The sequence below is a fragment of the Sipha flava genome, unplaced genomic scaffold (genome assembly GCF_003268045.1).
Source record: "Sipha flava isolate LNK unplaced genomic scaffold, YSA_version1 180_pilon_pilon, whole genome shotgun sequence".
Classification (NCBI taxonomy): Eukaryota; Metazoa; Arthropoda; class Insecta; order Hemiptera; family Aphididae; genus Sipha; species Sipha flava.
This window is the reverse complement of record NW_020272187.1, coordinates 814,063-835,233: the sequence shown is the minus strand read 5'-3', so window position 1 is coordinate 835,233 and position 21,171 is coordinate 814,063. Positions and strand designations below refer to the sequence as shown.

Sequence of the window (21,171 nt, the reverse complement as noted above, 5' to 3'; positions counted from 1 at the left end):
TTTCCATTACAATTGTTTACTCTTTAATTTTCTTACACATCTCAACATGATAGATAAGGTAATTAATTGAATCAAGAATCAAAATAATCATAGTCATAATATAAACGAGTACAGTGGTCAGTAACCAGTGGCCCATATCTGACCTACACTTTTTTACAGCCCACATTGAATTTCAAAACTAAAAAATTTAATTGAATATCATAAAATTAATTATTTGAATTGTCAGGCCTGCAACCCTTTTTAATTTATGAATGGCCCAACGATCTATAAAGGAATCAACCACTGATTTAATGGGTATTTAAGTTTAAATAAAATAAACAACTCAAATAATGGCATAATTAGGATTTACAATTTTAATTAATATCAAAAATAAAAGTAATATTTTAGTTCTATCCTCTTTTTTAAGTGATCATTAGGAATTGATATGTTATAATCAGGGATGGACAAGATTCAATATTGGAATACCTTGATTATAAATTGATTACATATATATAACATTTTAGAGTTTATTATTATTTACTTTAAACAACAAATATTATTGCTCACTACAATATGATATTGAAAAAATACAAATAATAATATTTGTAATTTATACAGCCAATTGATTATTTAATAAAAAATATATTGAAAAAAAATACAAAAATAAAAATAAAATTTATAAGTAATATTGTAATGCTTTTTATAAAAACTATGCCTGAATGAAGAATTGAACAGTTTTTCAAATTTAAGTCATAAAATAAATATTGAAATTCTTTCAAATATATATAATTTCCTTTTATTCTGGTATATACAATTCACAAATACATAACTGTTTTAATATACAGCATCATATATATTGTACAAGGTCAAAATACTTTTCAAAAGTATAACAAGATTTAAAATACAAATGTATCTAAAATACTGTCCATCTCTGTTTATAATTATATAAGAATACATGTCTAAGAAAGTCTAATATTAATAAATTATAGCATTATAAAGATTTTTTTATCAAAATGTAATATTAAGGGTAAACCAAATTAATTTGACTTCAATCACCATATACTATTTAAAATAATAATTGAATTAAATGTTTAAATTAAAAATTAAGTAACCATTCCAAACTTTCAAAATGTAATATAATATTATAGCCAAAATTCAATTTATTGTATTAAATTATAATAAAAATTAAAATAACAATAAATATTCTTATTTCATTCAAAATATATATAAATACACATACTCATACATTATAATTTTATGCATCACAATTTAGGATGAGAATCAGGTGGTTTAGGTTCATTGCTATCAGTTCTATCTCTTTTATGTCGTTTTTCTTTTTTATATTGCCCTTTTTTAATGAATTTCTCCCAGTTTCTATGATTAAGCTTTGAAAAATCATCAAGTTTGGAAATTTCAACCAAGTATTGAGCCAAGTACAATAATTCTTTGTCCATTTCCCAATTCAAATGAGCTTCTCTAAATGGACGAATTTTCAGACCATTTTTTGGATTCATCAAGAAATTACGTCGAATATCGTCAAACATAATTGTATTATGTTTATTATAGTTATTTGGAAACTTGCCCCATATCACACCTAATGGCTTTACCTTCAAAACATACACATTTATGAATTAGATACATTTTAAATTTAATATTATAAAAATTTAAAAAAATAACTTACAGAAACAACCCCATATTTAGGAGTATGTACAGTAATCATTGCAGCATTATCTAAGTAAAACATTATTTTATATGCAACATTATTGGTTACATTTAAAACAGTCATCTTACGTTCTATCCAACGCATATCAGTTGCAGACCAAATTACAATATCATAATTCTAGATAAATCAAATAATTATTTAAAAATTAATAATTAAAGAATATATTTAAAAAAAATAAAACAATTTACTTCGTAAGCTGATTCTAAGAAATCATGTAAATATGGTCGCATTAGTTCTAATCCACTTTCTGCTGCTGATCTATGATCAAACAGTGTATAATCAATATCAAGAACCAATAGTTTTTTGCCAGGTCTAGGATCATTAAGCATTTTTATCTAGTAAAAAATTAAAAAAATAAGACTCATTCATATAAAATGTGTTTAATATTTCATAATAATCTAATAAGAATAACTCAAAATTACCTCATAATTATCAACTCTATTTTGTACTTTGGCTAAATGAATTTCCATTTTGTCAACACGTTCTTCATCAAAATCTTCTGAATCATAGCTTTTACATTTTCGACCTTTTTCTCTTTTAGGTGGAACCACACTAGCTTCTGCTATGTCTTCTTCTTTTGAACCAACCATCATAATTTTTGTACCAGTTTTAAGATTTATAGTATTCAATAAACATTCATCTGGTGCCATTTTACCTAAAAAATATATTTCCATAAGTATTGTAAATCTTTAATTTTTTTTAAGTATAAAAATGTAATAAGTATGAAAAATCAATAATGTTAAAATAATTTAAATATATTATTTATCTATATTAAAAGAGAAAAACATTAGTTAGGATTATGTAAGTTTTGAAATAATTATAATATATTTAATATATATTATAATTCTAAAGTTAAAAACAGTTTTTTTTGAGTATTCATCATTAAATAATACCTAAATAATTTAAGTACATGGAACCTAAGGCATATTTAAAGTATTTTTAAAAATTAAATATTTTAAATAATTTTTAACAAAAAAAAACAAATAGACATTTTAACTATGCAATTTAATTTTAATCAAATTATTTATACACCAATGGATTCTAAGCTACATAAATATTTTTTATTATTCTTTTATCATTTGAGGCTATAGTGTAGTTTAAAATTGTTTTGTATATATATATTAAATTTTAAATTTTGTAAAAATATAATGATTTACAATAATGGCGAATGATTTGAGACAAGGCATTTTATAAAAATATGTAATGATTTTGTGATGAAAAATATGTATATGATTAATTTAGTAATATTTCAATTAGTCATATAGTATTTAGGATTTGTAAATTATAAAAAATTTTGTTTTCAGGAGGGATTAAAATGGACAAATGAAGTGTTCTTTTGCTGATCGAGGAAAAAAATATCTTGAGTATCTTTATGTGGTTCAAAAATTAAACATGAAGAAATAAATTGAGGTAGAAAAAAATTATGATTGGAGCCTTCTAACACTACTGACATATATATATCATATGAAATTCAATATGAATGGTAATTAAAATAATAGAAGATATCAAGATTAGTTAAAATTAATATAAGTACAAAGAAAAGGACATAATTAGAATAAAAAATTAAAGTATCATGACTTGACTAGATTTCTACATGTTCATAGCAAACATTAAGTATTCAGCAATTTACTATTTAACTTTTAATTTTAATAATTTTATAAGAAGTTCTCAGCCAAGAATATTTAAAATATTACTATTGTAACAGATGTTAAATATATAGCAGTTAAATTAGAGTTTTTGGAGTTTTGGATCAAATTATTAATGACAAAAATATAATTTAATAAAACAAAATTAAAAATTAAATAACAATAAAAATAGATGAAATTATAAAAAGTTAAAAAATTTTAACAATTTATAAAATATAGGTTTAAGCAATAGTTTTTAAATAATAAGAAATAAATGTATTACCTATATCTACTGATAAAACTTCTGTTAGTAAAATTATTGGATAACAATTATTAAAATTTAAAAATATTATTTATTATTATTATTAATATTATACACACTCTGATGGTCTCAAATTATTTTAAAATATATTTATGCAGTCATAAATATATATATTATTGATATTTTAAAAATAAAATAGAAAAAATAATTTTTTCTTATTATTAGTCAAAAAAATAACGTTTATATTTTACTTACCAGATATTCTTAAATTGATAAGCTTTTGCCTTTCTGGCCTTACGCCAGTACATTTAAATATTTCTTCTTTTAACGTTTTCACATCGCTATTGGTGTTCAAATTTTTTACATCATAATCATTACCATTCCATTTTATTACAATGTCCAAGGAACTGTCCGAGGACTGCTCCTCGCATTCCATGTCTTTTCCTAGGCTATCCAGTGGTGGGGCAAGCATAGTAAATAGTCTAAAACAATTTGTTCTTAAAAGTATATAATAATTCGTAATATTAAATCATTTTGTTCAACTACAGACCAATGGTCAAATAGAATGTACATTAAAAAACCAAAACACAACAATAAATCTGAAATCCAAATTTTGTTATTGTGATAACTTCATTACAATGCATACCTGATAGCACGCAGTGCAGATATTAAACGGTTTTAAAAGTTTTCTGAATTTTAATTTATACTTCAAAATCAAGAATGGATGTTAATACTATATTAAACATTGAACATATTTTACACATCAGTACAATAATACTAATTGCTGTAATTTCAATCAACACAATTTAAAGTGAATCTAATTAAAAAAAAAAATAATACATTTCAACTCAAATACTACATACTGTACACACTGTGTTTGTAATTTTGATAAAGACCTTGGAAACTTTATTAAACAGCTGACAATTATGGGCGAAAATCTCATGCACATCATTCGACTTCGACAATTTATAAGCGAACATTATTGCTTTCTTGTGTTTTTAAATTTTCTAACTTTTGGTTAGAAAATAATGACATTTGGTACGATGAACGCCCAACAAGCTCATAAGGAACATGTTTTGGCAGTTTCGAGGGATTTTATTTCGCAGCCGAGACTTAGTAAGTATATAATATAACCAATCAAATTAGGGCGTGTCTGACTAAGTTTCTTACACTATTAATATATTTAAACAATTTATTAAATAGCATATTAAAATATTTTTTTTATACAAAAAATAATATATCAATAATTTTGATTGTAAATTGGGACCTGATTAATATTATGAACTTACAAACTTATGGATTGTAAAAATTATTTGCTTAACAGCTCTTGTGTTTGCTAAAATTCTTGTGATACATATAATAATTACTGATTATTATTTTCGCTGGATTTTTCTTCTATTTATATTTATTTCAATATGAATTAAAATGTATAGTATTCCTATTATATATTATATACTTCTAAGTAACATTAGGTTCTGAATAAAATTTAAAAAATAAAATGAAACATGCAATTCCTTTACAATATTTTTTACTTATTGTACCATTTTGGGTAAAGGTTTGAATTTAAATACCCACAAATCATTTAATTCTGTAGGTATTTTAAATTTTAATATTTTAAGAATAATATAAAAAATATATAATAATAGTCATTAAGTGGGCGTGGTTATTTTTTATTCCACATTTAGTTTAAATCTTGTTATATTCTTTAGCATATAAAACAGTTTCTGGTGTTAATGGCCCATTGGTAATTTTGGATGAAGTAAAATTTCCCAAATATGCTGAAATTGTTCAACTGAGACTTCATGATGGTACTCTTAGATCTGGACAAGTGCTTGAGGTTTCTGGTTCCAAAGCTGTGGTTCAGGTATAAATTTAATATTTACTCATTATTTTAATCAAAAAATTTGCAATGAAGAGTTGTGATTGTAGGTATTCGAAGGTACATCGGGTATTGATGCTAAACATACTCTTTGCGAATTTACTGGAGATATTTTACGTACACCCGTTTCTGAAGATATGTTGGGTCGTGTTTTCAATGGCAGTGGAAAACCTATAGATAAAGGACCTCCAATTTTGGCCGAAGATTATTTAGATATTCAAGGTCAACCTATTAATCCTTACTCAAGAACATATCCTCAAGAAATGATCCAAACTGGTATTTCAGCTATTGATATTATGAATTCTATTGCTCGTGGACAAAAGATTCCAATCTTTTCAGCTGCAGGTTTACCACACAATGAGGTAAGTATATTTTTTCAAATAATTATCATTTAAATATAATTTGTTTATTTATGATAATTTAAAAATATTTTGCTGAATTAGATTGCTGCTCAAATCTGTAGACAAGCTGGTCTTGTAAAACAACCTGGAAAATCAGTTCTAGATGATCACGAAGATAATTTTGCCATAGTATTTGCTGCTATGGGTGTTAATATGGAAACTGCCAGATTCTTTAAACAAGATTTTGAGGTAAATTTATTACCAAATTCATTTAAATATATTTAATTCAGTTTTAAATTTTTAATATCAGTAACAAATATTTTAAATCAAATATCGTAGTAAATTATTGAACTTAAAATAGTTTATGTATCAGCAGTAGCCTAACCAAGCACAAATATTGGTTAAATTATATATATGACAGTTATGAACATTGTATAGAACTGTTAAACATACTGTATAACATTAGTATTAGTTTGAAGTTCTGTTGAATGTATATAATTATCTCAATTTTTTTTTTTTTTAGGAAAATGGTTCAATGGAGAATGTTTGTTTATTCTTGAATTTGGCTAATGATCCTACTATTGAACGTATTATTACGCCTCGACTTGCTTTGACTGCAGCTGAATTTTTAGCTTATCAGTGCGAAAAACATGTGTTGGTTATATTAACTGATATGAGTTCTTATGCTGAAGCTTTGCGAGAAGTTTCTGCTGCTCGAGAAGAAGTACCTGGACGTCGTGGTTTCCCTGGTTACATGTACACTGATTTGGCTACAATTTATGAAAGAGCTGGTCGAGTAGAAGGCAGAAACGGTTCTATTACTCAAATACCTATTTTAACTATGCCTAATGATGGTAACTAAAAAATGATTTTTATAAAAACATTTTTTCAAGTGCATACTAATTAATAAAATAATATTTAGATATTACTCATCCAATTCCTGACTTAACTGGATACATTACTGAGGGTCAAATATATGTTGATCGTCAATTACATAACCGTCAGATATACCCACCAATTAATGTGTTGCCATCTTTAAGCAGATTGATGAAATCAGCCATTGGTGAAGGAATGACTCGTAAAGATCACTCAGATGTATCAAATCAATTGGTAAGATAGATATTATAATAAATTTAATTGTTATCATTTAAAAAATTTTTTATTTTATAGTATGCATGCTATGCAATTGGTAAAGATGTGCAAGCAATGAAAGCGGTTGTAGGAGAAGAAGCTTTAACACCTGATGATCTTCTTTATCTTGAATTTTTAACTAAATTTGAAAAAAATTTCATTACACAAGGTTAATATTTTTATTAAATTTTAATTTTAAATTTTTTACTTTTATTATTCATTTTAAACAATTAACTTTTTTATTTAGGTAATTATGAAAACCGTACAGTATTTGAATCTTTGGATATTGGATGGCAGTTATTACGTATTTTCCCTAAGGAAATGTTGAAGAGAGTTCCAGCATCTACACTAGCCGAATTTTACCCAAGAGACTCCCGTCCAAAATAAACTTCTATGTAAGTAAAAATATTTTTACTCTTCTTTCTAACTACTATCTAATAGTTAATTTGGGTGTCGTTGGTTTATTTTTAAAAACCTTAACTTAAAATTAACTAAGTTGTAAAAAAAAAAAAGTTGACAAATCAAAAAATTTTACTGTGGAATTTGATTTAAAAAGTAGTTCATTGACGATATATCAATGGTTCTATTTCAATTTAATATGATCATTAATTTAGTTGATTAATATTTTTAAAATTTAATTATGTTACAGATGAATATTATAAACTATTAATTATCAAAAATCCTGTATGTTCATTCGTCATTGGTTCATCTTGTACATTCCATTATGAATAAAAAAATAATTACCTTATTTTTTAAAATAGTTATAAAATGTAGAAAATAGTTTATACAATTCCCAATAAATAAGAGTCTTCATAAAAAATGTAATCATTTTAAAAATTTGTAGTAGTATTTATTATTTTATTATAAGAATTATTGATAGTATTTAATATTGTAATATTTCAAAATGGGAATGCAAATATATTAGATTATCAGCATAATAATTTATAATAGAATAATATGTTAATTATCGTTGAGGTATTTTACCTTTTTTTTTTTTGTTGTTGTGAAATTATTATTATATTCTATTGATTAAAATTGGTTTATAAAAATAATTCATTGTTGTCAATCTTAATATTCAAAAAATTAAGCTACATTTAGGAGGATGATTGGGATAATTATAGAAATATGTTCTTAAATTGAAATAAAAGTTCATTGTTTACTCTTTTTTTCATTCTTAATTATATTTAAGGTTATATTGCAAACATTTAATGAAATCCAAATACTTAAGATAATATAAGATAGAAGTCTTAATTTTCCAGTTAAAATTTTTTCCTTCCATGTTTAATTTACACACAGCTTAAACTTATATATATATTTTTTATTCCAACATATAGTTCAATTTTAATGAATTTTACTAAACATTAAATATAAGACGTTTATGAAAGATGATTTAATCATAAAATTTAAATTTCAAATTTTATTATTTCAATGTTGATTAAATTACCTATAATAAAGTGTTGATTAAATAATGATAAATTGGTTTTATTTTCAATTTATATGAATTATTTGTTAGTAGTAATATACATTTATTTAATAAAAATCTGCATGTATAAAAAATTGTATAAAATAATCATTCTATAAATGGGAAAATAAATTATATAATTTTATAATATTCTTCACATAATGAAGTTCTGTAAAATATTGATTACTATATGTTGTATTATTGAAGTTGAAGGAAATCATTTAATATAAGGTCAAATATATATGAATAAAGTTAAACTTTCTTTTATATTCTTACATTTATTTAAATAAATAATTAAATTAATCATACAGTTAAAATTGGTCAATATCCAGTTATTTTTTTGTAAAACTTCTTTAGACATATGAATAGGTGTGGCTTATTAGGCTATAGTCACACCTCAGACCTTTTTTTGGGTAGGCCATAGGAATCCGGTATTTAGGCAAAAAGAGTCAATAACTCTTTTTTATTGGAAAATCAAAAAAAAAAAAAATTATCAGTTGTGTCATATACATTTTTTGTGACTAGGGATCATTGATATTAAATATATTTTATCACACTTCGGACGGTAAGTTCTATATAAAATATTTTATTTATTGAAAGCTCTGTAAATTATGTGTTATTATATGTCTATGATTGTGTTTATTAAAAAATTATATATTTTTATCTTGCTAAATAATTTACTGAGAACTTATAAATTAAATGATATTTATTTTATTAGACATAAACTATGTAAAACAATACCATGAATTAAAACAATTTTAGTTGATTATAATATAGTAAAAAATTCCTATTTTAACATAATTTATTGTTATAATTGAGTTAAAAAATAAATTTATCATATTAAATTGTATTAAATTAAAATATTATGGATTTATATTAAAATATATTATGTTATATGGATTTTAAATTTAAGAAATTTAAAAAATGTATTTTTGATATCTATCAAGTATATTCAGTTTATCTAAGCATTATAGCTTTAGATTTTTATATAAATAAAATTCTTATAATTTAAAACGTTATTCAGGTATAGAATACAAATAAAAAATGGAAATACATTTATTTATTTCTATAAGGCAGTGGTTCCCAATCCATAGGCCATGGCCTACTCGTGGGCCGTGAACCATATTATATTAACATTACTTACATATATTTGTAAAATATTAAATATCAGCAAGTGAAGAAGATTCGTTGATTGAACTTACATGTGATCAGACTCTAAAATCTTAAAATAGTTAAATATTCGGCAAGAATTTCTAGCAATCTCTAAAATCGCACTTAGAATCTTGATGGGCTATATTTTGACAACCTGTGTGTCTGTCTGAATGAAAAATCACATTAAGTTGTTTAATTTTTGAATAATCTGGTTCAATGAATTTTTTTTGTTTGATAAACAATTGTTTTTTAATAAACTGTAATAACTGTAATAACTGACGTATGTGCACATTTTACATTTATAACTATTGGTGGACCTCAAAGATTTTCTACGAAATTGGTGGTCCACACTACTAAAAAGGTTAGGAACTGCTGATATAAGGTATTCTAAGATTATATAAGATTTTATTTTTATATATAAGCTTGTAATAGTTTGAAACACCTTCAATGATTTTTTTTTTTTTAATTGTTTTTTTACTAATAAAAAAATGTAAGAATATCAACTAAAAATGCGTCTTTGTATAATATTAATAAAAAATAATAATTTTCCATTCTTGTTATTCAAGAAAAACATTTTTTTTTTTTCAGTGAAAGGCTTGATTTTTATTATATGCATAATATACTTAGCTATCCAATAAAGAGATAACATTGATATATCTGACAAACTTTTATGACTGTCATTTATATTTTTTTTTTTATATATTCAATCTGACATTAATTTGGGAGTCGTTTTTGATGAAATAAAATGTGACTATATCTAATTTATAATACAATACTATTATATAATGTCTTGATGTATTTTTTGTATATTTACTATTTTACTAGGTATTACCATAATAAGTTCTATTGTTATAACTATATACATAATCTATATATATATATATACTATAGTTATAACTTCATATAGAGTTTCCTGAAGCAGACATCATCATATGACATTAAAACATATAATAAATCAGATAGAGTAACATTCAAAATAAAAATAATGGTTCTCAATATCAATAAAATGGATTCCATTAATTAAGTATATATATAGAATATTAGTTAAACAGTGTAATACATAATTTATATTTATGTATGAAATCATTTTTTCAATGGTAGGCACTGACTAATTTTTTTATAATTTAATAATTTGTAAATTTAGTGACAAAAAAATAACAATAACAATTTATGAATATCCTAAGTAATCCTGAGTAATGGCTAATAGCTTATTTCTATTGATTGAAAATTAATAATAAATAATAAAAATATGGATGTTAATCATCGTACCTATTTAATTACTACTTGAAAAAGTCAATTTATTACACTTTTTTACTATGATTTAAATTTTTATATAAAAACAATTTTATTTATTTAGTATTTAATTATTATTTAAATATAACTATTAAACTATTAAATAATAATTTAAAATTGTTTTGTTGATTTTGATAACTCTTAATAAGCAACTGATCATTGACCAGCTCAAGCAGTATGTTATTAAAACAAACAGAAGCATCAGAAATATTTTTATTTTATAAATCATTGCTGTAAATATAAAGGTCAGTAATTAGATCTCTGTTATTTCTTTAAATGGAATAAAAGAAAGATGAAAATTGTAAATGTTTTACCATCAATAGTTTCTTAAATAGGTTTGGTTAAGTAATAAACTATACTCTAGAGCAGTGTTTCTCAACCTTTTTACCACCCCGGACCACTTCGATAATATTTTTTAGGTCACGAACCACCTCAATTTTACAAAAACTAGGAACTAGGAAGACTTTTTTTTTTTTTTTTGTTCATCAACAAGAATACACAAAATTAATCACATGTGTTAATTTATTAATTTATGTTACATTTTATTACTATACTATAACTAATTTTTCTAGTTTTGATTGCAAGATTTAAGTATTATACTTTTAATTAATTCTTAATAATATTTTTATAAATCAAAAATTACATTTTAATGAGTACTTTCTAGTTAATTTTTAACAATATATTTATAAATAAAATATTACATTTTAATGAGAGCGTTGTGCTTGTTTTGTTTTAACAATTTTATCAAATCTTGGTTCCACTGTAGTTGTCAAAGATACACGTAAACTATGTGTGGCATCGAGCCTATTTCTAGTTTTGGTTTTTATATGGGTCATTCCAGAAAATCCAGCTTCACATAGATATGTCGAAGAAAATGGAAGAAGAATTTTCATTGCTTTTTCGAAAAGCACGTAATGCTCGTCCTTGAGTTCAATCCAAAATTTGGTTACAGACATTGTATTAAATTTAGATTGTAGACCAATATCTGATGATATCTCTAACAAAAGTTCTTGTTCTTTTAAACACAATTTATGTTGAGAGTTTGTTAAAAATGGATTTTGTACCCACAAATATCCGTCTCGTGGATCTTGATTCACTGGATAATAATCTTCAAACGTATCATACAATGATTGCAAATGATTTTCGATAGTAATTTTGATATTACTATCGATCTTTAACTCATTAGTTTCTATAAATGATGAAAAAGATTCAAACATCTCATAGTTTCTTTCTTGAATAAGCGTTATCCACAACTGTATTTTTTTTTTAAATGCATAAACTTTATTTAACATGGTGAAAATTGTTGTGAGTGGACCTTGTAAACTTAAATTAAAGGTATTTATTAAGTTAAAAATATCAGATAAATAAATACATTTTGCGATCCATTCAGTATTTTGAATAATTGAAATGTAATTACTTTTCTTTTGAATTAAAAATAATTCAATTTCTTTTCTTAATTCAACAAATCTATTCAGGACTCTACCACGGAATAATCACCGAACCTCTGCGTGCATCAATAAATGAGAATTTTCAGATCCCATTTCCTCACATAAAATTAAAAATAATCTAGAATTTAAGGCATTACATTTAATAAAATTAATTATTTTTACTGCCTCAGTCAATACTTCATTCAAAACAGGTGACATTTTTTTCGCAACTAAATGTTGTTTATGTATAATACAATGTATATGAACAAAATGTATGTTTGCTACATTTTTAATTCTGGAAACTACACCAGAATATTTTCCGGTCATACTTGCGGCATCATCCGTGCACACAGACACACAATTTTCCCAGTTTAGTTGGTTTTTTTTTAGATACTCATTTAATCGTTTAAATACTTCACTCCCTGTAGTATGTGAAGGTAATTCACAACAACACAATAAATCTTCACACATTTCTGATGTTTGAAAATCAATAAAACGTACGTAACATAGCAAAATTGCTTTTTGAGATACATCAGTTGATTCGTCAAGTTGTATTGAAAACCATTTCGATAATTTAATTTTATCTATAACTTGTTCTTCGATATCTACAGAAATATCAATTATTCTTCTAGAAATCGTGTCATTAAACAAAGGTAAATCATTCATTTTTTTAGCAGCGGAAGGCCCTAAAAGTTCACTAGTAACATCAAGTAAACAAGGTTTAATTAAAGTTTCCCCGATATTATACGATTTTTTGCATTTGGCTATATGAAATGCTACCAGATAAGATGCTTTAACTAATGAGTAATCAACCTTAGAAGTTGCAGACATAACTTTTTTTTGAGCCGTTAACTCTTTACCTTTTCGAATAAAAAAATCTATAGGTTTGTTATTAAATTCTTTATGCTTTGATTCCAAGTGACGAATAAGTTTAGCAGGTTTCATTGCTTCATTAGATAAAATCACAGAACACAATACGCATTGCGGTTTCGGTATGTCGTTAGAATCAGAAGAAAAACAAATAAATCCATACTTAATATAATCATCATTATAATTACGAACAAATGTACCTTTTTTCTTCTTCTTAGATGGTGATGCAATGATATTATCAACGGATTCCGAAACTGAATTGGTGGCAATATCATTATTATTTTTTTTGTAAAAATTCAGTAAGTTTGTTTGTTTAAAATTCATTTTTATTAAACAAAATAACGTCGTACAGCCGCAACGTCACAGTTGCAATTGAAAGCTGAATCAATAATGTAGATATGAAACTAATTGTTGCGATAGTATACGGGTAATATAATACACTAATAAAATTCCTAACGCTACACTAAAAATAAATCAGATAACAACACAATACGGACCGGCATCTCTTTTATCGCGGACCGGTGCCGGTCCGCGGACCGTCGGTTGAGAACCACTGCTCTAGAGCAGCGATTCCCAATGTATGTTTCGCGGAACCTAAAGGTTAAATCAGTCAATCTTAAGGGTTCCGCATGATGTACAAGAAATTATTGAGAGTAGTAATCGTGATAAACAATAATAACGAACTATCATTAAAATATTTTTTGAAGTATTGGTTTTTCTATAAATAATTAAAGTCAGGGTTAAATTGGAGTTGGAAATATTGGGGTTCTGCGAAACAAAACTATTTTCTAAGGGTTCTGTAATCGTAAAATTTTGGGAACCACTGCTGTAGAGTATCTAAATTATTTTTTGTATTTTAATATTGTCGATGGGCGAAAAAATATTGTTTTTATGATTTATGCATAAAAAGAGGGAAAAAATAACGCATCATAAAATAATATCTTAGTATTATTTACTTAATTTTAAGAAGATTAGAAACGAAAAATCAGAGTTGAACGAGTATTGTTTTTTGATGTCAAATCAATTCGAGTTCCTGAAAAAAAAAGTTGTAGTTACTAATCTGTATAAAATTTCGTTATCATGATAGTAAAATATTAAAGCAATAACAAATTAAAATCTTAGATCATATGCCATACTATATAAGATTAAAACCGTTAACCTGCCTGATATTTTATATCGGAAAGATTTGGATCCAGGGCCGTAGCAAGGAGAGACTAGTGATGCCTACGCCAGGGTGCAATTCCTGGAAGGGCGCAAATGAAAAATTTGCAATTTAATTGTTATTAGTTATAACTTATTACTTATAAGTAAAAGTAATATTATGTAATTAAGTATTTACTTATAAATATAACTTAAATATGACTTATAAATATAATTATCTACCTCAGTGGCGGCTCGAAATATTTTACTTCATGAGTCCTGTTAGGATTTTGACTACTCACCCACCCACCTAAAAAGAAATTTAAGGGTAGCTTGTAAAAAGAGTTCCCTCACTATTCGTTCTACATGCTACATACCCACTCGATACCCACCCACCTACCCATCTACTGACTTGAGTCCAGGGACTCAAAATCTGCCGTCACGCCGCCACTGATGTACCTACTTATAATTATAATGTATATTTATATTTTAATATGTTATTGATTTAAATAAAATTAACAAACTCTTACATAATTATAAAAAAAAATCATTATTTATATTGCGTTTAAAAAAATATTCAGTTTTTTGTGAGTTTTTTTTTATAAATTATAATACATAAGGACGCTTTTTAAAGTTTCGCCCCGGGCGTAATATTTGGTTGTTACGGCCCTGTCTGAATCCCAGTTATTTATAGTTTTAACTAATAGTTTTCAATAAAGTAGTAAAATAAACTTGAATACTCGAATTTGACTCGAAAAAATTTACTAAATCGGCTACTCGTTGAATTTTACTAAATATTAATGTTTTGAGAACTCATATTTTCAGGTAAACGAATGTCGTAAATTTTCAAATTTTTGTTGTCAAATATACCTAAATAGTAATACTATAGACATATCAATAATGTCTACGAGTAATGCATTATTAATAGCCTTTTAGAAATACTCGATTTCGGACGCGCCAAGAACAGGCGATAAAACTATGCGTACAAATATGTGTGTACCGACTTAGAACGTGATAAAACCTGCACGACGTTATCGTTCGTTGTAGAACGTTATCGAATCATAGACGAAACATGTCTGCAATGAGTGCTCGTAGCGTTTCAATTTCAAGTGACCACGGTTAATAATTATGCTTTGAAATTATGAGTGATATTCGTTATTATTTAAAGAACTTATTACATTCTTGGAAAAAAATACCGAAAATCTCCATGTTTTAGGAACATAAAATCAAAAAAATCTAAAATTAATTAAATAAAAATCTTAAAATCTACCAAGTAAATATATGTACAGTATGAAGTATGATCTAGGTGCAAACTGTGATTTTGTAATTAAAAATAAATCAGGACTTACGAGGGTCATTTAAGAACAAACTAAATAAAAGTATTGACATAAAAATATTCTGACAATGAACATGATCACATTTTTGACCCTACTCTATTCCCTACTTAATTTTTGGTCCGATCTTTTTTTTTATTTAAACGGATTCAAATACAATAGAAGCAATGGCATTTTTTTTAATTTCATCATGATTAAGAATGTTTTCATTAAAATTTAGAATACTAACGAATTGCACAATGGTGCATTCTAATCAATACTACTAAAAACATGTTGTGGTTCAAAGCTCGTTCTAAAACTGGATGAAATTCAAACACGTCTTGTGCCATTCCAATTTCGCTCGAAAACGCGGAGTTTTGATCTTTACACTGATGCGCTTGGAATGAACATGAAATAGAAAAGGTTGGCGTATGCTGTTATAGGAAACATGGTTTTGGTCAGCGATGTGTTAAAGGGTTGATCCTGGCAAGCCTGTTTCCCGGTCTTAATTGTGAAAACGAAAGTTTTTGATCATTCATGTATTGAATTTAGTTTTATGTATTATAATTTTTGGGAAGAATTATTGAAAAATGTGTATAACAAATAATAATAGTAGTAAATATAAAATCGTCTATATACCACAATTTTATTAGGTGTTTGAACGTATTATTAGTATGACCATATTATTATTATAACTTTTGGAATTTTCAATTTTCGTTTGTATTACCGTATTATTTTCGAGTATAAATTGTACACATGTTAACAGCAGTAAGCACAATGACGCATAACTGTGTTTGTTTTATACCCGTATGGCGTAAATCTGATATTTAAAATTTGCTACCTAGTCAAAAAACATTTATTCTCTAGTTCCCACAAAAATAAAAAATAAAAATAATTATTTTACTACAATGGCCTTGACTTATAGTACCAATATTACAAGCTGTGGAATAATTTATCAGTCACTCTGACATATCCTCATCGGCTCTTGCCATTAGCATTATAAATATGATGATTTAAAAATCGTATATTAAGTATTATTGAAACTTGCAGTTCGAGTTCTCTTCGTCAAGTTATGTAATAATTATATAAAAGCGATAATACAAAAAAACTACAATAAACATGCCTTATCTTCAAGAACAAGTTGTTAACCTTGGATTTCTTTCACCTGCATATGACGTCCAATAATAGAGTAATATAGTATTACACCAGGTTTTCAATCAACATAACACCATAGACATTAATATGTCTATGTATTATACTTTTGCTTATAAATAATTTATATATAGTATATATAATCAACGATAATGCCTTCATTGACCACTTAGTTAATTGATGATATTTAGTGTAGATTTGACCTTACACGATTTAAACAAAATTTATAACGAAATGTGTTCCCATTTAATAGATTTATTGAAAAAAAAAAATTGTTTTCTAAGACTTAGAACTTATTATATGTGGGTTAACATTAGTGCTTGATTTTAGGAGACACACAGTAGGACGGAGTACCCAACTAATTTTTAGAAAATTTAGCGTCCCCCTAACATTATTACGTTCTAATTATAACGCTTAACAAGTCTTGGGGATGCTGTTTTCTTTAAAGTAAACAGGGTCCCTCTTCTTAAATTTTGCTAAGTCAAGCACTGGTTATCATAAGTCTACCACCGTGTACTGAGATTATTTGTATTATGGTGGACATTTATGGATTGAATCTCAATTTTACCTCTTGTAATTAATTTGAATTATTTCTGATGTATAAAATAGATGTTGGTAATAATAGTCATATATTGATAAGTATAATAGTTATAAATTGTTGATAACATAGTATTTTCGGTTACATTATCATTTGCAATAATTTGAAATAAAAATGTTGGGGTATGGGATCTTGTAAGAAGCAGAGCTGGACTGGGTAGGCCGGATACCGGGAGTTTTCCAGTGGGCCGCTTGTTTGAATGAGACTGCTTATAGTCGTTGGGAAGTTTTTTTCTAAGTTTATCGGTTTAGGCTCATTGTGTTGACATAGACACATTTTCTAATATGATTGCATTAAAAACTAATGTTTAAAATTAAATAAATGGTCTTTTAATTTTTAATAATAATATTAAGTATTCAAATTCTCAAAATAGTATACAATCATTTTATATGAAAATATATCTACGTTTTTTTTATGGCTGTTCTTATACCTTTGGTATATCCAGTGGTGTATTGGAGGGTATACCCAATACGCTATTTTTATCCATGGCGTATAGCTTATGAGAAATTGATGATATGCTGATTACGGCCGTATCTATCGTATAGCTTGAAATTTCAATAATTCAAATTCAATTTAAATAATACAACTTATGGTTTTATGCAAGGCCGTACCTAGAAATTTTTTTCGAGAGGGGTCCAAAATATATATATTGTAATTTTATTGGATTTAGATTTTAACATTTGATATTTGGTTAAAAATAAGACAGAAAAATATTTAATCTTCTTTTATTAAAATTAAAAGCAGTCAATGATTAATTGAAGCTTAAGTCATTTTTGACTGAAAATATTTTTATTGTTATTAAAAATAAATAAGTATTTTAAACATTTGTAAAATATTGAAGAAATTTCGGGGGGGAGGGGGGTCCAGACCCTCCCAGATACGGCTTTGGTTATATGTATGACGTGATTTGGTATCAGATATATTATTATTATTTTTTTTTTTTCAATTAAAAATTCAAATTTGTTATCAATTAACATCAAGTTTTTGCTATCAAACAGTCATAATTAAGGATATGTAGTTCATGAGCGAGTTTTTTTGATTCCTACCATATAATAGTTACTACATGAAATAAAACGTATACCCATGATTTATTTTAGCAATACATCACTGGGTATACCTAAGTGGTCCGTTTTTATTTTTATTTTCCCAGTAGAATATTCTCCCAATCCGACCCTGTTAGAGAGGTTGTAGTATTATTAAAACTAGAGATTTCTATTTAACTTCCTGAGAGTCCGTGAATTTTGTTTTTAAATCACACGTTTATTATTATATTTAAAATTTTATTATTATCGGTTCGTAAAAATGTCTACCTCGCTGTCGTGTGCGTACCTAGTATCAAGGCCGTAACTGGAAAAAAATGTCGGGGGGTCTAACATTATTATTTAATACAATTTATAGTTAATAAACTATATTCACCGCTAAAATGTTTCTACTTTTGAAAATTCCGGGGGGGGGGGGGGGGTCGGACCCCTGGACCCCACCAGTTATGGCCTTGCCTAGTATATGTGTTGACATACATTTATCCACCAGTCCCATCATTTTACGATAATACTGTTTATAATATATAACGTGAGCCGCCACTGTAGCACTTACATATACATTCAGTTGTCGCCAAGTTCAGTAAAATGATTCAAGATGGATACCTACACATTTTCGTTGAACGTTTATTTTTTAAATAAGTACACAGAACACTTCAATGGAATATAATTGCTTACTTAGATAACAAAAGTATTTTGAAAAAACTCTGAGACTGAGAATTTTGGACATAAAATTCATAAATAGTTTATTTTTAAAAAAATTTATCTATAACTAAAACATTCTATTATAAGAGATATATTATTATTTTCCCATATATATTTATATATCTGTATATATAATATGTATAATTAACTGTTTACATATTATGATATACTACATAGGCACGTAGCCAGGGGTGTGTAGTAACATCTCCCTAGACTATGTTATACTAAAAGTTAGGTTAGGCTATCATCATGAAACGTGAAGAACACATGTTTATCATAACAAAATATATATGTACATATCACGATAACAGTAATGTAATGTCAGTAATGTAATGCCGGGCCCGACTTCTCATTACACTGTTTTATCTAATAAATTAAAGCATAGGCGGACATTTGGTTGAATTTTTGGGGGGCTAAAATAATTCATTGTAAAATAACCCACAGGGGCTTTGCCCCCCACACCCTCTTCTTGTGCACACGTAAGACTTATTACTATTAAAAATATAGATATGTTTAAATTATATTAAAAAAAAACACTAGATAACGTATATTTAAAAATAATTAATATTTTATTTTAATGACAAATATCTATTTTTATCAGCAAAGATATTCAAAATATCATGGCTTTTTATATTTTTCGATATTTCATTTTCAATATATAGTATTGAAAGATCGCTGAACCTTAGCCGAGTTTTTATTTTTTTCATTGTACTGAAACTTCTTTCGCAAGTAGCCGAACTAATTGGTATTGTTAATGCTATTGTAAATAGTTTTTTATTATTTCTTATTTTACAATTTTCAAAAAAAAGCAACAGATCTATATAATAATATGATAATTTGTACTGCAGTCTGTGACGATTTATGTATACACGTGTCATGTGTGTGAATGTGTCGTTATTCGCAAACGAGTAATCAATTTTTAGCTAATCGACTGATTTCGTCGTGCGTAAACGAGTCGTCGATTTTCAGGTAAAAAATTTTGAATGTGTGGAAACGAATTGCAGCGAATAGGGCAGTCATCCATCTATGGCTTTTTTCCTTCAAATTGTTGTTATTTATTATGTATCACATTAAAAAAATACAAAAATGGGATACATGTTTGAAGTTCGACTCTCCTCCCTAAAAACGGTAAATGGACGTCAATGATCTTCGACATATAATTTTAATAAAAACTCATCGTGGCAATACGTACACATCTATATTATAAAAACAAATATATAAATAAATAAATGTCTTGTATATAGCATGTCTAGGGACGTTTAGAAGCTTAACTGACCCACAGTTAATATTTGTTGACATACATAATTGGTCCCTTGAAAACTTCTAAATGTGCTTAGGCTTATGGGTGCCAGAACAATGGAAGTAAAAGGAACAACTGCCCCTACAGGAAAAATTCTGTAAGGAAATTTTCCTAGAATTTACGTTCCCGTAACTAAAATACGCAGACCATCTTCTATATTAATTTTATGTAGAATATAGAAACAAAACTCAATTATATTTAATAAACTGTTTGTTTTTAAGTATTAACATACACATACAGTAAACTAATAGTTTTATTTAGAAATAACTTGCATGCACTAAGTATGTAAAAGTTAATATTTATGTAGTATATAAGGTACCTATGTATATAAGAATAAGATAATATAGAGACATTTACCCCTTATTTAGAAAATGGAAACGATTTAATATTTAACCGCAACTAAAATAGAATAGTTTTCAGAATAGGAAATCCATTATCGCTACTGTACAATAAATTTATAATCTAATTTATTTTAAGAATCATATTTGTCATTATAATATATTCTTCTTCTGTATTTGTAGCTGTGCTCAGCTCCTACGGTTCAAAAATTGTTCAAGCGCCATTGCTTAAGCTTTAGTTTGAAGTTAACGGAGCTATTGAATTGGCTCCCTAACTCAGGTAACCGTCATTTTTACGTATTTAATTGGCTCCCAAGATGTATTGAGTTGGCTTCCTACTTATTTTATAAATCCATTAGTTATAAAAATTATTCGAAAAAAAAAAAAATTCAACTATACATTAAAAATATAAAAGTTGAAAAAGTACGCGACTGTAATATTTTT

General features: G+C 26.2%; 3 protein-coding genes across 3 annotated transcripts; 1 reads left to right on the top strand and 2 right to left on the bottom strand.

The window, feature by feature from the left end:
- Positions 1 to 1,170: 1,170 nt before the first annotated feature.
- On the bottom strand, positions 1,171 to 4,061 carry LOC112680787 (ubiquitin-like domain-containing CTD phosphatase 1). Its single transcript, XM_025550986.1, has 5 exons — positions 3,845 to 4,061; positions 2,125 to 2,357; positions 1,891 to 2,037; positions 1,661 to 1,819; positions 1,171 to 1,586 (listed from the first exon to the last, which is right to left on the bottom strand). The coding sequence occupies exons 1-5, from the start codon at positions 4,059 to 4,061 to the stop codon at positions 1,242 to 1,244; spliced, it is 1,101 nt and encodes a 366-aa protein (XP_025406771.1). The 3' UTR covers positions 1,171 to 1,241.
- A 456-nt stretch (positions 4,062 to 4,517) lies between these two features.
- Positions 4,518 to 7,688, top strand: LOC112680786 (V-type proton ATPase subunit B). The gene is made up of 9 exons (XM_025550985.1): positions 4,518 to 4,705; positions 5,299 to 5,453; positions 5,519 to 5,830; positions 5,912 to 6,058; positions 6,333 to 6,663; positions 6,732 to 6,919; positions 6,980 to 7,109; positions 7,188 to 7,335; positions 7,590 to 7,688. The coding sequence occupies exons 1-8, from the start codon at positions 4,618 to 4,620 to the stop codon at positions 7,325 to 7,327; spliced, it is 1,491 nt and encodes a 496-aa protein (XP_025406770.1). The 5' UTR covers positions 4,518 to 4,617; the 3' UTR covers positions 7,328 to 7,335; positions 7,590 to 7,688.
- A 3,863-nt stretch (positions 7,689 to 11,551) lies between these two features.
- LOC112680801 (zinc finger MYM-type protein 6-like) lies at positions 11,552 to 13,219 on the bottom strand. The gene is made up of 2 exons (XM_025551000.1): positions 12,604 to 13,219; positions 11,552 to 12,036 (listed from the first exon to the last, which is right to left on the bottom strand). The coding sequence occupies exons 1-2, from the start codon at positions 13,217 to 13,219 to the stop codon at positions 11,552 to 11,554; spliced, it is 1,101 nt and encodes a 366-aa protein (XP_025406785.1).
- Between the last annotated feature and the right edge of the window lie 7,952 nt (positions 13,220 to 21,171).

Bases quoted from the DNA above. Each gene is read 5' to 3' on its own strand.
- LOC112680787 (XM_025550986.1), bottom strand. From the start codon at position 4,061: ATGCTTGCCCCACCACTGGATAGCCTAGGAAAAGACATGGAATGCGAG. The intron at 2,038-2,124 runs GTAATTTTGAGT...ATTTTTTACTAG, and splicing joins ATAGAGTTGATAATTATGAG to ATAAAAATGCTTAATGATCC. The intron at 1,820-1,890 runs GTAAATTGTTTT...TGATTTATCTAG, and splicing joins TCTTAGAATCAGCTTACGAA to AATTATGATATTGTAATTTG.
- LOC112680786 (XM_025550985.1), top strand. From the start codon at position 4,618: ATGACATTTGGTACGATGAACGCCCAACAAGCTCATAAGGAACATGTT. The intron at 5,831-5,911 runs GTAAGTATATTT...TTGCTGAATTAG, and splicing joins CAGGTTTACCACACAATGAG to ATTGCTGCTCAAATCTGTAG. The intron at 6,664-6,731 runs GTAACTAAAAAA...AATAATATTTAG, and splicing joins TTTAACTATGCCTAATGATG to ATATTACTCATCCAATTCCT.
- LOC112680801 (XM_025551000.1), bottom strand. From the start codon at position 13,219: ATGAAACCTGCTAAACTTATTCGTCACTTGGAATCAAAGCATAAAGAA. The intron at 12,037-12,603 runs GTATGACCGGAA...CATCATTTATAG, and splicing joins GTGCACGGATGATGCCGCAA to AAACTAATGAGTTAAAGATC.